This window comes from Taudactylus pleione, unplaced genomic scaffold, assembly GCF_031769625.1.
Source record: "Taudactylus pleione unplaced genomic scaffold, aTauple2 ptg000198l, whole genome shotgun sequence".
Classification (NCBI taxonomy): Eukaryota; Metazoa; Chordata; class Amphibia; order Anura; family Myobatrachidae; genus Taudactylus; species Taudactylus pleione.
In genome coordinates this window covers 10,438,833-10,456,174 of record NW_028284600.1, presented here as the reverse complement: position 1 = coordinate 10,456,174, position 17,342 = coordinate 10,438,833, and the positions used below count along the sequence as shown (strand labels likewise).

At 41.6% G+C, this 17,342-nt stretch overlaps 1 protein-coding gene across 1 annotated transcript in view; it reads left to right on the top strand.

Annotated features, from left to right (window-relative positions):
• LOC148518857 (alpha-2-macroglobulin-like protein 1) overlaps nucleotides 1–17,342 on the top strand; it is a 241,494-nt gene that overhangs the window by 223,903 nt on the left and 249 nt on the right. Inside the window, exons 33-35 of the mRNA XM_088476941.1 lie at nucleotides 7,973–8,041; nucleotides 12,189–12,291; nucleotides 12,511–12,552. Of these exons, the coding sequence (XP_088333067.1) occupies nucleotides 7,973–8,041; nucleotides 12,189–12,291; nucleotides 12,511–12,552 (214 nt within the window). The remainder of the gene's footprint in view (nucleotides 1–7,972; nucleotides 8,042–12,188; nucleotides 12,292–12,510; nucleotides 12,553–17,342) is intronic.

The following is a 17,342-nucleotide window of genomic DNA, read 5'->3' as shown; positions in this document are numbered from 1 at the left end:
TCCGTCCCGGGACTCCACGATGTTGTTGCGATTAATCGCGGGAGGTCTGAAAAGCAATTAGTGTTGGATTGAAAACTGGCTTGGTATGTGTTTTGAAATCAGTTTTTTGGGATAGCACAAAACCGTACGCAGGTGGAAATCAGAGCTGCTAATGTCAGGATGACACAATCAATTTGCGTACATTTGTGGGGGTTTATTTTGGCCTCAATTTGGTGGTTAGGGCCTATTGTAACAATAATATCATCATGTTTTAATTTTCGCAACATTTTATTTTTGCCTCTTGAATTTGCCTCGTTATATGAATTTTTAAACGTTCCTTAAAGAGCCCTTTTTTTAAAATATTTTTATATTTTTTTGGCAAGTTTTTGCCTTTTGGGCCAGGATTAAATGTAACCCATTTGTACAATAATTTCACAATACAATGTCAGATTTTTGGTGTCAATTTATTGATCAAACCAAAAATAAATTAATAAAAAATTTGGGGACATCTTTTTTTGGCAAAGATCAGTCCCAAAATCAAACAAATTGGCCCAACATAACTGTTGACATAAACATACAACAAAAAATTTAAAACATTTCACAAGAAAGGAGAGGGAAGTTTTGACCAGAAAGGAATGTGAGCCAAGCACAGAAGGATTGTGGGAAAAGTCGCCATTGCTGTCACCGTTTTTTCACCCGTTTGGATGGGGGAGGGAGGGCGCCAGACCGGGTCCGGGATGTCATCGGGCTGGCCTGTCCAGAGGCAGATGTTGTGGCCTCTGGACTAGGCACAGGGCTAGGCACATTTGGAGGATTGGCTGATGTTGTGCCAGAGGTGGAGGATCCTGATGTTCCGGCAGGAAGGGAGGTCGGCTCCACCATGTGCTGGCGAACGAGCTGCTCCAGGGCATTGGCGATGCGGATGTTGGCCCTGGTATTTTCCGCCAGGGCCTGACCAATGGTCACGTTGGCCGCAGCATTTTGCTCCAGGGCCTCAGCCACCCGTAGCAGACTGGCGTCCATCCTCTGCAGAATCTTCGTATGGAAATCCGATTTGAAATTGAGTTCTGTGAGGAGGGACACTGCCTGCGAGGGGGATTGCCCTTGACTGGCTTCTGCAGGGTCCTCAGCCGGATGTACTGGTTCCTCCCCTGCCGAGCCAGCAGAAATTCGGCGGCCAAGGCTCCCCTCTGGAGCAGACTCATCCGCCTGTGTCTCTGTTAGGAAAAAAGAGAAAAGACTCACATTAGAATCTACATATTGGCACAATAACATTTCAGAGTTGGTGACATCAAAAGATTTACCTGGGACAACATGAGGAGCCGCAAAGTCTGGCATGTCCGTATCCATGTTGGGCATGCCAAACACCTCCACAGGCTGCACACACCCCTGTGCCAGCTCTTCTAAATCCGTCAACTCCAATGACACAGGGGTGGGACCCCCACCTGTCCCCCTTGCATGCCTAGCCCTGTCCGCGAGTTTTTGCTTTAGGCGATATTTGAAGTCGCCCCATCTGTGGGAAAAAATGGAAGACATTATCCTTTTGTTTAAAATGGTGTTTGTTTTTAGGGGGGGCAAGTGTTTACTTACAGCCGTTTGACATCCCGGGCTAGATGGACATAATCACCCACCCTATTGACAGCAACGGCTACCTCTTCCCACATTCTCCCCTTCTGGCTTAGACTCATATTCCTGTCTGCCTGTGGCAGGATGTCCACACACTTCTGTATCAAAACCTCCATCTCCTTTCTTGTGAAATGTGGCTGCCTTTTTTTTTTGGCAGCTTTGGCCGGAATACTGGGCCCAGCAGCCTCTTCCATGTCATCCTCCTCACCTATTTGTGTAAATATTCAGATTTCACAAATTCACAACTTGCCCATTCTTATGTTTCAAATTAATCATTGATACAAAATGCATGAAAGACTTACCGCCTGACTCTTGGGCATTGTTTCCCTGGTCTGTCGCCATGTCTGAGGTCCAAACAAGAAATACACCAGAATTTTAATGTGTTTTCGTGACATATTTATACATGCGTCCTTATTTTGCGGCCGCATCATTGATTGTGCGTTCCTATGATCCCTCCTTAATTTGTGCGGGAAACGAAACACTATTTATGGCTTGGTGTGTCTCGAGTCGAGGTGGCGTTTTTGGATTTTTGGAGGTTACCTTGGTTGGAGTTTCTTGTTTGCGGATAAAGGAGTTGGCGTTTGGAGTTTATTTTGTTTGCTAGATTTGCGTTTTTATTTTCCGTTCTCTTTTTTGCTTTTTTTTTTTTTGGCCTCGTTTCTTGATTTGGTAAGTTTTGTGAAGTCTAACTTTTGTTCAATTGTTGTCTCATTGTGTTTCTTCTTGTTTTTAATTTTTGGATCCATAATTTCATATATTTTAGCTTTTTATTAATTTCGGACCCAAAGACCTTTTGATTTGGACTCTTATATATTTGCTCTTGGTAAGTCCATTTTTTATCTTGTATTTGTGAACTAATTAGCACATTTTTCACAGTTTGTATAGTGACTTGTATTTGCGAACTAATTAGCGCATTTTTAGTACTTACTATTGTGACTTGTATTTGCGAACTAATTAGCGCATTTTTACTACTTACTATTGTGACTTGTATTTGCGAAATAATTAGCGCATTTTTCTCAGTTTGTTTATTAACTTGTATTTGCGAACTAATTCGCGCATTTTTAAATGCTTATTAATCCTGTAAAATTTGTTGTGGTTGCCCTTTCGCTTTTTTGGCAAACATTTCAACCCATTTTGATGTACTGTGTGCAATGTCGTTTTGCTCTTTTGCCAAATGTGTGTTTCACATATTTTAAGTTTTGTCTAGCACAAAATTTAGAAACATAAATGCACAGAGTGAAATTTGACAAATTATTTTTGTGATTAATTTCAGTTTGGACGTATCATGACAATACCCCGGCATGTAAGCAGCAATGGATGGTATCATCAAGCTAAGTTGTTTTTAATTTTCTTTTGGGGTGGGTCCAAAGCCTTACATTCCAATCTTGCCATTTCAGGTTGATCTTGGGCGGATTGTTCTGGCCATGCTCCCGGAAGCCGACCAACCTCAATCTCGTCCCAGGCATAGGCATCGTAGGCGTGCAAGGCCCCAGATATTTAGAACACGTGTCACCCTTTTTGGAATGCCCGATGATGAGGTTTTAAGATGCTACCGTCTTCCTCCCAAAATCATCATAGACACTCTCTCATTAATAGAGAGTGATCTTGAGCGGCAAATTGACAGTCCAACAGCAATACCACCACTGACGCAAATTATGGCGGTGTTACATTTCTGTGCCTCAGGATCGTTTCAAACAACGGTGGGAATAGTGGCTGGCATCTCACAATCCTCCTTTTCCCGGATCCTGAGGGCAGTGATGGAGGCACTTTTCAAGCACCTCCATCATTTTATTCAAATGCCTTTGGATATGGGTGCCCTTAGTGTGGCCAAGGCCAATTTTTACCAAATAGCTGGCTTCCCACACATCATAGGGGTTGTGGATGGTACTCACATACCACTTCAGCCTCCAGCACGGCTGGAGGCCATATTTCGAAACAGGAAACACTATCACTCCCTGAATGTAATGGTGGTATGTGATGCCTTCCTCCAGATCCTGTCCCTGAATGCAAAATTACCAGGAAGTGCACATGACTCCTTCGTCATCTGGCAATCAGGGATATGGCACAAATTAACCAACCTACAAGCTGGTGATGCGTGGCTTCTGGGTAAGTGTAGACCTTTAGTACATAACAATGTTAAGCTTGATACACAGTGATGCTGATGTTGTCTATTCTTTTTCACAGGAGACAGTGGATACCCTTGCATGCCCTGGCTGCTCACTCCTTATTTGGCTCCCACACCAGGTCCACAAAGTGAGTTTAATACCGCACTTACAGCCACCAGGCAAGTGGTGGAGCGCTGTATCGGCCTTTTAAAAGGCCAATTCAGATGCCTCCACCGCTCTGGTGGCGAGCTCATGTATTTGCCGGATATGGTTTCGAAAATGGTGGTCCTGTGTGGGATCTTTCTCAACATCGCCATAAGGAGTGGTGTTCCAATGCAACCAGAGGATGCCTTACCTGAGGATGGCCACCCCGATGGTTGGTCGGAGGTCAGTATGTGGGGGGGCCATACGCGATGATGTGGTGGCCCGATATTTTAGGTAATTATTGACCAAACAACAGTGTGTATACCCAATGTGTTACGGTTTTTTAACGTTCATCTTTTTTTATATTAATTCTTGCACCATCTTCTGTTTGTTTGCATAATCTTTGGCACTCCCACGATGACTACTTCCTGCTACCCTTCAAAAACCTTTATGTTGAAACTTCGGGAATATATTCTGACACCAATATTGCAACGCCATATTTTTGAAATCATGTGGGAATGGACCTTCGTCAACCAGTTCTTGATTTGTTGTGTGTTTGTTTAGTGTTTTTGGTATGTGGTGTTTTTCTGATTATCACTGTGTGTTTTGTTTGTGAGTGACCACTTTGTATTTTGATTTCTGTTGTGAATAAATATTTGGAGAGTGTAATTTGTTTCCTTTTTGGGCACGTTAGAAGCAAGTGTAAACAAACTCCCAAACGTTAATTTTACCTAAGGGGTAACCCAGTAATGAAGCAAGTGGAGCTAAAATGTAATATGTTTTCGGGGTACTAACCAACACAACAAGGAATCATGTACAATCAGTTTGGCCACCAAATAGGAACCTGAAAAATGGTGTAAACTATCATGTTGACCACCACAAAAAAGGAAAGTGACATTGGTACTGGGAGGTGTTTCTTGTGCCTGTTTGCATTCAAAATACAACACACAATCTGTAGTGAGATTCTGTGGCAAACCTTGCTTGAAGAGTCTACTTATGTCAGTGTAAAGAATCTTGGATTTACTCCAAACGCATGAGACAGAGCTTGATTTAAAACTGATTTATTAAGAAACAATTTGAAAAAAAAAAAAAAAAAAAACTAATTCCTAAGGAGGACCAACAGATGGTCAAGGCCCTGCATAAGCCCGGTGACCTGCTCCCGCATACGGTCCACACAATTCACTAGCTCTTCCCGACGCCTCTGTTCCTCTGTGGGTGACAAAAGTTTGGGGATTAATAAATCGATAATGAAGCAACATTCTAAAAAAACACAAAACAAGCAAACCAAAACTTACAAGCTTGTGGGCCAAAAAAACATTACACGGATAAAACCCAGCACCCCAAAATGTCTAAGGGCAAAAATACAAGGGCCCTAAAAAAAGGCACACAGGTGTGATATGTGTATGGTGACATCAGCAGGAACAGGTAAAGACAACCCCCAAAAATACCCTAAGGCGACAAAAAGTCAACAAAAATGGGGACGACACATGATTACATACAAACAGTTTGTGGTGTCCAAAATAAACTTTAAAAACATACCGTTCTCCAAAATGACAGAGCCAGAAGCCACTCCCTGGACCACCTCGGAGGTGGCTACATTCCCCAACCCTAGGGGCAAGGTGTTTTCGGAATCCTGGGAGGGGGTATTTGGAGGAGGGACGGATGGAGGAGAGGGGGAATTGGGCTGGAGGGGAAGTAGGCCTGAAATTTCGGCCACAGGGTCTGGGGAGGAGGGGGTAATAGAGGAATTGGGGGTTGGAGAGAGGGGCCGGGACCGGCGTCTTGTGTGGCGATGCCGCCGTAGTGTTTGCTGTGCCCCTAAAAAATGACAAAAATATTGTGGTTAGTTTCAACAGGAAACCAAAAAAAAATTAAAATAAAAAATAAAAAAAACTCAATAGGATAGACATGAAAACATGCACATGCAGATATGACTACAATGACTCAATAGGACAGACATGAAAACATGCACATGCAGATATGACTACAATGACTCAATAGGACAGACATGAAAACATGCACATGCAGATATGACTACAATGACTCAATAGGAGAGACATGAAAACATGCACATGCAGATATGACTACAATGACTCAATAGGACAGACATGAAAACATGCACATGCAGATATGAATACAATGACTCAATAGGACAGACATGAAAACATGCACATGCAGATATGACTAAAATGACTCAATAGGACAGACATGAAAGCATGCACATGCAGATATGACTACAATGACTCAATAGGACAGACATGAAAACATGCACACGCAGTTAGGGCCCACAAGATAAACTTGAAAACCACAGTCCAGAACACTTACTTTCTGCAATCTGCATGCGAAAGCATGCCAGCAAGCGGGGCGTCCGCCGGTGCAGGTCCGACCACCTGCGCTCCAGCTGGCCAATATGTCGGCGTGAGCCGAAGGAGCGCAGGCGTCGACGTACCACCGCATATGCGGAACGCTTGCGCCTATTGGAGATGGGTGGAGGCTGACTGGTGATCCTCCTGTCCATCACCTCCGTCAGCACCAGCAGTTCGCGCCTGGTGAATGCGGTGGATCTCATGATGGCAATGGTGTTTTTTTGACAAAATATTTTTAATAAAGCACCACAAAAAATTTTGATTGGCTAATGTATTTGGGAAATTAACAGGACAAATTCTATTGGTTAGTGTATGAGTCATGTGTTCGACAGGGCCACAAATCTCTTGAGAGTTATGATAGGCTTGATGCAGTGACATGCGTAAGCTAATTTAAATAAAGAAATGAACCACTGAAAAATTGTGGGGAGACAAACAAATAGAACAATTGTTTAATTGGGGCTAACATGTCTTTTGAACAATAAAAGCGAAGGTTTCAGCCGTACGTATTTTGCGAGCAAATACAAACACGGACAAGATTAAAGTTTATTGCATTGTGTTGAAAAAAACAAACAAATTAAGCTAATTGATACATTGATTGCCATGATACGATTGAGGGAGGTAGGCCGAAAAAACGAGCAGGTAATCGGAATCTGACAGTCCCACTTCCGGTTTGTACTTGTGCGTGCGTTCCCTTCAAGCCATTTCGGGGATGTACGCTCGCTATTTGGCACGCTCGTTAGTTAGAGGAGGGGTCGCCTGAGTTTGGGGAGGATTTTTAGCTGCGTACGAAAATATGAGCGAGTGCTTGAATTTAAATATTTTTTTAAGTACGCCGAACGTGCGTACGCCCACTTGCGAGTGGGTCTGAATCAGGGCCTTATTACTGTATATGTATTTTTACATTTGGTGGGAATGGTAATATTAACTGACAGCTAATTGTTTACGTGCGGTAAATATGTTATTTTTAAAGATACTTTGTAGTGAGAACGGCAATACATATGTATGTGTAAATTCAGCTCAAGTGGTGCACTTTGCAGCTGTAGGATTATCAACGTTAAATGATGTATAGCAAGGTGATTGGTTACACTGTGTTTATATGGGGAGTCCTGGATACGCTGGGCCAGCCCTCTGACGAAGTGCAAGTGACGAAACGCGTAGGGTAGAGGCCTACCGTTACTATGTGATATGACTTAGCCGATGAGACAACCTGCTTGTTCTGGAGACTTTATTATTTGTGCTGTATACCTGCAGTGGTCTGACCGCTCTTTTTGGTACGTCATTCATGACATATGTTTGATGGACAATGTTTTTTTTAATAAATGTTTGAGATACTGCACTATGGCGCTCCTTCTATCTATTTTTTAGAACGTCGGCGCAATACACGAGACAGTGCATACAGACCCACATTTGACAAAGATAATTACTGGGACTGATCTCATCTTGCAGATTTGCGCTCTGATAGTGTGTTTGTATTATATATATGCATATATATATATATATATATATAGCAGCATGCAGTACATGTATATAATATATCGTGGTGTGCTGTGCATGGATATATAGTGCAATGCTTTGTAATATTTATGCCAGCAGATACCAAAGATTGGTTGATGTAGCCCTATGCTACTGAAAAAGCAAAAGCAGTTCTCAAATGAAAGAGATATTTTGAGTACAGTACTTAATATTTTTCTTTAATTATTTTGCTATGGTCAGGATATGTTCATTAGGATCTACTTTTGTTTGTATTCACAGCTGGAGACAGACAAAGTGATAAAAAGAAGCGACATCCAGAATGACATTGTGAATTTGTACCTTAATGAGGTCTGAATTATTTAACTGTCTGCTTATCCTGAATCGTTAGTTTATGGTTTCTAATATTACTGTATTACTAGTGACCCACAATTGTTCTACATTAATGGCCAGATTATCTAGTGCAGATCTGTTATGTCTTTTATGTATTGCAAAATTACCAATACAATTGTATCATTTAATGCAGTGGTTCTCAACCTCAAACCTCAAATTTTACCTACAAGGTATGTATTGAGGATTTCTGTCTGTGGAGGCAAGTGGGATAATTACTGACCCTAATGATAATTATGAACTCACCTGTTCATGATTTTATACATACAGAAAGCATGGCCTGCTGGTGGTACTTGAGGATTGGAGTTGCAAACCCCTGATTTAAATTATAATCTATTTCAGTGGCTCTCAAAATCAGTCCTCAGGACCCCACACAGTTCATGTTTTCCAGATCATCTAGCTGGTGCAAAGGTGTATTCATTACTCATTGACACATTTTAAAAGATTCAAGGGTGGTGCTAATTATTTAACATGTAATTCTGTGAGGAGACCTGGAAAACATGACCTGTTTGGGGTCCTGAGGACAGAGTTTGAGCACCTGTGATCTATTTTATAAGTAGGAATCACGACTGCCGTCATCCCGAAGGTAAATAGTTGGCTTAGGGGGAGGGTTAGGGGTTAGTATTAGGGACTAGTGGGAGCAGGGCTGCCATCAGAAATTGTGGGGTCCGGGACTGTCGAACTAAGGTGTGCAGGGCAGGACAGGGCCGGGCCCCCCCTTCCTCCCTCATCCTGCACAAACCCCTCCATGCAAACCCCCCCCACGCCAGGGGCGGATCTAGACTGAATTTTTAGGGGGGGCGAGTTAATGATTAATTCTGACTCCTCCTCCTACCTGCATGGGTACCTCCCCTTTCTGGTCCCACCTCCTCCCCTTCACAGGGTTTTTTTTGTGGCCATATTATTACAATTTCTATATATTTATGTATTCACTATGTGTGAATACAGTTCTAACACCAGTGGCCATCTCCCTGCTCCACCCTCCCTCTGTCTGAGGGCACCAGAAGCCCTATCCCCCCTTCCCCTCTGTGAGGGGCAAAAGCAGTCATCTCCTGCTTCCTCCTCCCCTGTCATCTCCCTGCTCCCCCCTCCCCAGCCCTCTTCCTGATCCCCCCTTCCCTCTGACCGAGGGCAGCAGAAATCATCCCCCTGCTCCTCCTCCCCAGCCTTCTTCCTGCTCCCCCTACCCTGTCCAAGGGAAGCAGAAACGCTCTCCCCTCCCTAAGCCATCTTTCTGCTCCCCCTTTCCCTCTGTCAAAGGGCAGCAGAAGCCATCCTCCCTCACCTCCCCGCAGAGGCAGAAGCAGCCATCATCCTGCTTTCCCTCCCTCCTCTGTCTGTCTAGGGAACTAGCAACAAGATAGGATGGAGGCTGTAACGTCTCCCTGCACAATGTCAGTAGCACACAACGTAACACTACTGACAGGGATGACAGTCTTCAGTCAGAGTCCTACCTGTAGCAGCAGCAGGGTGTCTGGAGCCGGCTGTGATCTCTGCTTCCTCGGCTCCCTGCTGTGACAGCCTGTCATTGACACACCCCCGGGGACGCACTGAAAGAGGATAAGGGGAGGGGGAGGGCACACAGCCTGCTGCTCTCAGTCAGTGCATGAGGATAATAAAGAACGGACTGTGCTAGGGGGGCGATCACTCCAATCGCCCCCCTCAGGATCCGCCACTACCCCACGCAACCACCTTTTAGTTAAGACAGGCAGCGGAAGTAACTTACCTTACCTCTCCTCTCTCCTTCCTCTGTGTTTCACTCTCCATTCTCCGGACAGCTCCTCAGACTCCTCACACCACCCGCCTGCCGCAGCTCCTCTGTCCTTCATCGGCGTGGCATGACATCACGCGCACAACTTCAATGTAGAAAAACTTTATTGAGGTGGGCACACTGGCACCTGCCCAATGCAGTAAGGTAGGAGGCGGAGCGGGAGGGCAGCTGAGAAGTGACTCACACAAGTCACTTATTCTAATGTGCGGCGGAGGGAAGGGCTGGGGGGATAGTAGTGGGCCCTAGAGCAGCCGTGCCTGTCACTGTCTGCCACCTTCAGTTAGTAGTGGGCGGGCAGTACGTAGCAGGAGCCAGGCGGGCCCCCCGAGTGTCCGGGCCCGGGACTCCAGTCCCGGCAGTGCCCCCCTGATGGCGGCCCTGAGTGGAAGGTTTAGGCACTAAGGGGGGAGTGCTAGGTTTAGGGTCCAGTGAGGGAAAGGTCAGGTCTAGGCACTACAGGGGAGGTAAGGTTTTGGAACTGGGGAGGGCAGGTTAGGGAGAGCGGGGTTAGGATACCTACCAACAGGTGTCAGGATTTTGACTGCCAGGATCCCGAGAGCCAGCATCCCATACCAAAACCCAAATCCAACATGTTGGATAACCTGATTCACCAGGTCCAATCACTTTCTGGTCAGAATCTGTGATCTGTAGACTCCATACATTGCAGATCTTTTTCACAATCATCTGCTAAATGCAGAATAGCCTCAACTACTTTTTGGCTTTAGGGTGCCCTGAGGACAGAGTTTGGAAACCACTGCTCTAGACATTCATTAACAACTGAAATGTATAATAACATAATATATACATGTAACCAGACATTAAATCTTAGATATAGTGTAGGAAGTTTAATCCATAATGCTCACTCAAATTAGCATAATTTATTTATCTATCAACCAGACGATAATACAAAGTATTGCTCCAATTATGGCACCTTGCATCTGTACTTTCTTTCATGGAGCACTGTTTCTACCCATCCAAGAAACATCCTAAACAAACAGGTGGAAGCAAACCCCACATGAATAAATAATAAAACACTTGGGTCTTAAAGCACATTATTACAATGTCAAACAGTATCAAAAGTATCAATGAGTATTTTATTTGTTTTCAATTTTTAGGAAATGAAACAATCTAATACCCCTTAAACACATTGCTTAAATATTCAGGTTATTATCGATGAACGCATACCGACCTAGTCAGACAATGGGGCATAAGTACTAAGCTTTGGAAAGTGATAAATTGGAGGGTGATAAACTAACAACCAATCAGCTCCTAACTGTCATTTTTCAAATACAGCCTGTAACATGACCGTTAAGAGCTGATTGGTTTTCAGTTTATCACTCTCCAATTTATCACTTTCCAGAGCTTAGTACATCTGTCCCTATGTGTGAAAGGTAGGCCCCCTACCTGGGTTGAATTCCTGTGTCCACGACTCTGTTCTGTACCAGGGTCAGGGACTGAGACCCGGGAAATGTATGGGTTGATAAACCCATGTATTTCCGGATCGTCGGTGTAAAAGTGACATAAGGTAATTAATAATAACAATACTCAGTAATTTAGATCCAATCATGTAGCTACCACTTAGTATTCTATGTAAATAGTTGCATAGAATGATGATTCATTTGATGATTTTGAGAGATGAGAACAAGAAAGTATGATTGTGATAGGGATTATAGTGTGCTTGGGTTTTAATTAGAAATGTGCGCTGCCCTTAATTGTTTGGTTTTGGATCTGGATTCATCTTCGTGTTTTGGTTTTGCAAAACTACCCTCCAGTGTTTGTTTTTGGTTTTGGATCTGGACTTTTTATCTATTTTTTTTTTTTTTTTTAAAGTGTTAAAAACAGGTAAAATCATGTAATTTATGCGATCCAAAACCCCAAAATTTGGATTTAAAATCCGAATTCCAAAACGCAAAAAAATCAGAACCGCAACCCGGTTTTACCCGGATCTCCTCAGGAGATCAGAACCGCGACTGATTTCTCCAGATTCACGAAATTCGCGTGGACTCGGATTTCTGGACAACTAAACCACACATCTCTAGTTTTAATGCCAATTATATCAACATGAGTCACTTTAGGATGTTGAATGATCAGAAACTCTTTTATCTAAAACAAAGTAAAAATAAATATATTAAAGAACAATCTGAAATAGGATCTGCTTAATGCAACACTTCCACCTGCACTGCCAACAGCCACAGTTCTCTTACTTAAAAATATTTTATGCTTTATTCTCTTTTGCTGTGATACTATCACTCACTCTTCATTGCAAACATACTGTATGCTACCAGCTTTCAGATACACCTTTTTTTTCACTTAATGTAGTATTGTTTCACTATTTAGATAGGATCCAGCCCTCGTCATTTCTCGTTCATGGTGACACAGGACATTGAAGTTAAAGGCCTAAAACCAGCCACAGCAAGAGTGTATGATTATTATGAAACAGGTAATTATCAGTTTATAATAATAATGCTAAATTGTATGATATTGTGCTGAGTGCTACAAGTGATGATCTGAAGTTTGTTCCATTTCCAAAAGTTTTGTACTAACTTCAGAAAGAATTCTCCCCTTGCTATGGCCATAGTCACATAATGATACATTACGTACATATTTATTATATAACTGCATAATATGGACTGAAGATTTCTTTACTCCTATCTTCCAGATGAACAAGCAATAGCAGAATACAATCATCCCTGCAGTACTGGTAAGAGACTCTCAGCTGCTTCTCATAGTCCTAGAGAGACCAGTTTTTTCTGTTTTGAACTTCAGAAGATTATTGGTCCTGCATCAGGACTTACTGTACTTGTGATGGACATTCTGAACAACCAAAGGGTTATTTCGAAGACCAATGGTGCGACTGGTTTTGTACATGAGCAGTGAATCAGAGATGCAGCTAGTGGTCGTCTGTGTACAAATCCCAGCGGCTACGAAATGATCATGTTTTTGCAGAAGCCCTGCGTATGGAATTGCAGTTGCTACAGGATCTGCCTGCACCCCAGAATTGGGCCCATTGTTTGAGTGTTCAGCGCTCAAACAATTTGAGAAATGTTATTGTCTCATATCCTGTCTATAAACAAGGATTTGTGGGTGGGAGGAGACAATTGGAATATACAATTGTCAAATGTAAAGCAGGCAAATCAGTGCAGAAAAAAAACACTAAGGCTGAAAAACAAACTGAGTTCACAAATCCCTGAGTAGAGTTTAAGGGTGTCCGTGATTGCTATGTGTGAGTCTGACATTTTTGACACTTTACAAATGTGGGAATGAACTGTACAAGTAAAGAAGGTGACATAATAGTTGAGGATTTTGATGATTTTTGTGTCACACTAAGTCAGCCACTAGTGGCAGTAGTTTTTGCCCATGATAAAAAGGCTATTATCGTGTCAGGTCAAAAGACCAAAAAATCCATCTCTTTTGTGTAGAATTATTTTTACCCACATCCTGACATTTATCAAGCCATCTGTACCATTTGTGAAGCCAAATTAAGTAGAGGTAGGGATATTAACCATCTAGGAACCTCCTCCCTGTTACATTATTTGCAGCAAGTTAATGCAAATTATTTTGGAAAATGTTAAAAATCCTATACCAAAATAAGTTCAGCATCAGCTAGATCCCAGCACATGCAATCCCCAGTGCCAACACCTTTATCATTAATATCCTCACTAATGATTGGAGGTAGTCCTTCTGCATCCAATTTGTGAAGGCTAACTTACTCCTCCCCAATCCAGGATTCCCCAAAAGAATCCTTGGGCCAGATTAAGATTTGGGAATAGAGTAAATGTAAGATAAAGCAAGTACCTGTGCACCTGGACAAACCATGTTGCAATGCAAGGAATGCAAATAGCTACTTTTTTTTAGCATGAGGGGAAATACTGGCTGCTTTTGCATGTAGTCCAAAAATACTGGACAGCTTTATTTTTACACTGCTATTTAGATCTAATTTTGGACACACCGCTCCACCTGCAGTGCAATGTTGTTTTACCAAGATACAGTTACTTGCTCTTTGTTACTTTATTCCCAAAAATGAATCAAGCCCATAAGCACTGGGGCTGCTGCTGCTGTGGGTGAATCTTCATACCAGTAGAGGACAAAGAAGAAGACTAGGGGCCAAATGTAATAGGTGAGAATTTAGAAAATGTGAGAGTTTAGCAGTAAACTCTCACATTGGTCGAGTTTTATCTTCAAAATAGGAAAACATCTGGATGAGAGTTTTTTTACCTAAAACATGCAAATTTCTGTGTTCTCGGACTCTATTACATTGGGTGAGTTTAAAAAGTGTGGAAGTTTAATGCTAAACTGTCACATTTTCTAAGCTCTCACCCTATAAAATCCCCCCCTCATAGTTTGAGATTCAAATAAAAATTGACTATAAAACAATCCTTTGCAAGAGGAAGCAAGTATGACAGCTGCCATCCAGTTGCACATCAGATGACTGAAGACATGATGGCTATGCTTGTATTATCTGCCAACAATGAATTTGGTTTTAGACAGTTATTTGAGGGCCTTGCTACCAATTTCCATCTTGATTCCATCGTACCAGAAAAGCAATTCTTTGCCTGTACCAGGATTTAAAAAAATTGGATTCTTGGCCTAGAAAATTAAATTTTACCCACTTAGCCACAGATATGTAGACAAGTAATACAGGCCAAATTAAAATGTACATGTCTGTGACAGTCAACTGGGGTAGTGTATCACCTTCAGCAGTATCTAACACACAATTCCAGTTCATTCCAAGGCAGGCTACTCTCTGTATCACTGGCTTCACTAAGAAGCATACTGGTGTCAACCTTTTAGAAAAACTCAGATATGTAATAGCAAAATGGCTCACTAGGTCTCTCCTCAGGATTTATCATTTCTGATAACGCAAGTAATATTGTGAGAGCTTTACAACTAGGTGAATTTGAGCACATCCCATGTTTTGTGCACACTTAAATAAACTTGGTTGTGCAGATTTTAAAAAAAAATATCAGGTGCATGCCAGAAATGCTGTCTGTGGCCTGAAAATTTTCTGGACATATTTGGCATTAAGTAGCATATACTGCTTATTGCAGTGGCTGCAAGAAAATTTGATTTTGCCTTGCCACCAACTGAAGCAAAAGGTAGTAACCAGGTGGAAAGCCTCCCTTTATATGCCTCAGTGTCTGGAAGATCATCAAGAAGCCATCTAAAGCTACAAAACTAGCCATGACATAGGTAGAGGAATGGGGATGTACCTTAGTCTAGCATAGTGGAGAATACTTTAAATTTTATGCAGGTTACTGAAACCATTAGAAATAGTAACCAATGAAGTGAGTTCAGACACTGCTAGCCTGTGTCAGGTGATTCCCTTAACTAAACAACTGAAAACACAGCTTGGGAAACTGAAGAAGGAGATGAAACTAAGCGATTTTGCTAAGTATGAAGATCAAGTTCTTTATTCACTTTACGAGAACCATGTTTGATCCTAGGTTTAAGTCCTACATAATTTCTTTCTTTTCAATGGACACAGATCGTAAGAAATGTAAAGAGCTCTTTGCAAGCAAGTTGTCAGGCCCAAGTGGCACATGACACGAAGTCATCTCCTGCAAGTGCTGCTGCCAGGAAAAAACTGTCCTTTTCTAAGAGACCCACTGGTGATGAGAATAAGTCAACTCAGCCCACCAGAGTAAAATAACATTATGACATCTGGTCAGGCTTAAAATAATTGCCCAACATTTTTGACAGCTCTATACTGACTCAATCTGATACAGTAAAGCTCAATAGAATGGTGAAGGATTATTTTAATAACAAAGTACAAATTAGCATATCTGGCAGTCCCTTTGAATACTGGGAGAAAAAAAGAAAAATTCCATTTTACACCATTTTTTGTTATTATGGGCTGTAATTTTGGGGGGCATTGGTGACAGCCTTTTTTGCATAGACAAACATTTTATAAGTAATTGCTTGAATGCATTACTAATTTGCAACACATTTTTAACCAGAAATAATGTGGTGCCTCACAAAAAAAAAAAAAAAATGAATATATAGCATGTTTAGTATTATTCAATAATATGAATGAACAAGATAAATTGTATTATTTTATGGGCTTTTCTCAGTTGCCTCAAAACAAAGCCATGTCTCAAATGAAATTTGATCAATCAATCAATTAATCGTTTACCTCTTGTCCACTGCATTCATAATCCACCTCCATTTCCCTGTGCTGCCCTGTACATTCTTTCTTTGGGGTCATATAGTTTGTTAAACTGCCCTCCTGTTTGCCACTGCTGTGCCAAAATGTTTCATAGATATGCAAAATTATTTTAAACTGATGTGTTTGTGCTGCTGCTCTGTCGCTTAGTTTAGCCAGCCAGCTTTTGGCAAATATTGGTGAACAATATTGTGAGTTGTGAAGTAGACAAAATATACGGGAAATTAATGTTATTGAGGTTAATAATACTGTAGGAACAAAAACAGGCCCAAATTAAATTTTTTAAGATGTTTATATAAATGGAAAAAAAATCCAAAAACAAAATAAGTGAGGCTGGTTTTGGCAAAACCAAATCCAAAACATGATGATGAATTGGAACCAAAACACGGGGTCCACACACATCTCTATCAAAAGATTCACCTCCTCTCAGCCCCTCTTGATCTGCCTCTGACCCACACCTCTCTTTCTTTCAGATAAACAATTAACAATACCTTCAAGATTTCGTCTGTGATGTTCCTATCTAAATTAATTCTCTGCCTGACCAACTTTTCCCTCTTTCAAGTGCACTCTCAAAACCAACCTCTTTAGTATAGCCTATCCTACCTGATATAACTTACTCTGTATGTTCCACCAGCTCCTGTGTTATGTTCACTCTGAGTCCAACTGTGAATTTCACACAATTGAACATCCATCCACTTCTGCTGTCTCTTCACTCACTCTGTCTCTCTGACAATCCTCTTTTGATTTTTCAATCTTAGCCCCTGCTGTTTTCTCTCTACACATCCCCACTTGCTAATCTTATCAGCTCTTTTGGTCTTCAGTATCATCTTTATGTTGATGACACCCAATTAAACCTGTCCTCCCCCATAACTTCTTCCCTCTCCTTCTCTCACACGTTTCAAACTATTCATCCAATATTTCCTTTTGGATATCCCTATGCTTTTTTAAGCTTGATATGTCCAAGACTAAACTCATTGTCTTACCTCATTCTTGTATTTAGACCCCTTTCTTTCTCACTCCCTGTTAATTAATGTTAATGGTAAATTCCATATGTTTTAGAAAAATATCACTTATGTTTAATTGTTTATTTTTACAACAATATTTTTAATGTGTTTTTCTTATACAGTAACGATTTAATGTAGTTATAATGTGTTTGGGTTTAAGTAAGGTCAATATATTTTATTCCTATCCATTACAATCCTGCATTTGATACTATATCATACCATATCTGAACTATGGTTCTCATTTTACCACATTATCATATTTCCCTATATTCATGAAAGACATTGCAGACACATTAGGCCAGATCCTGATCTGCTTAATCTATG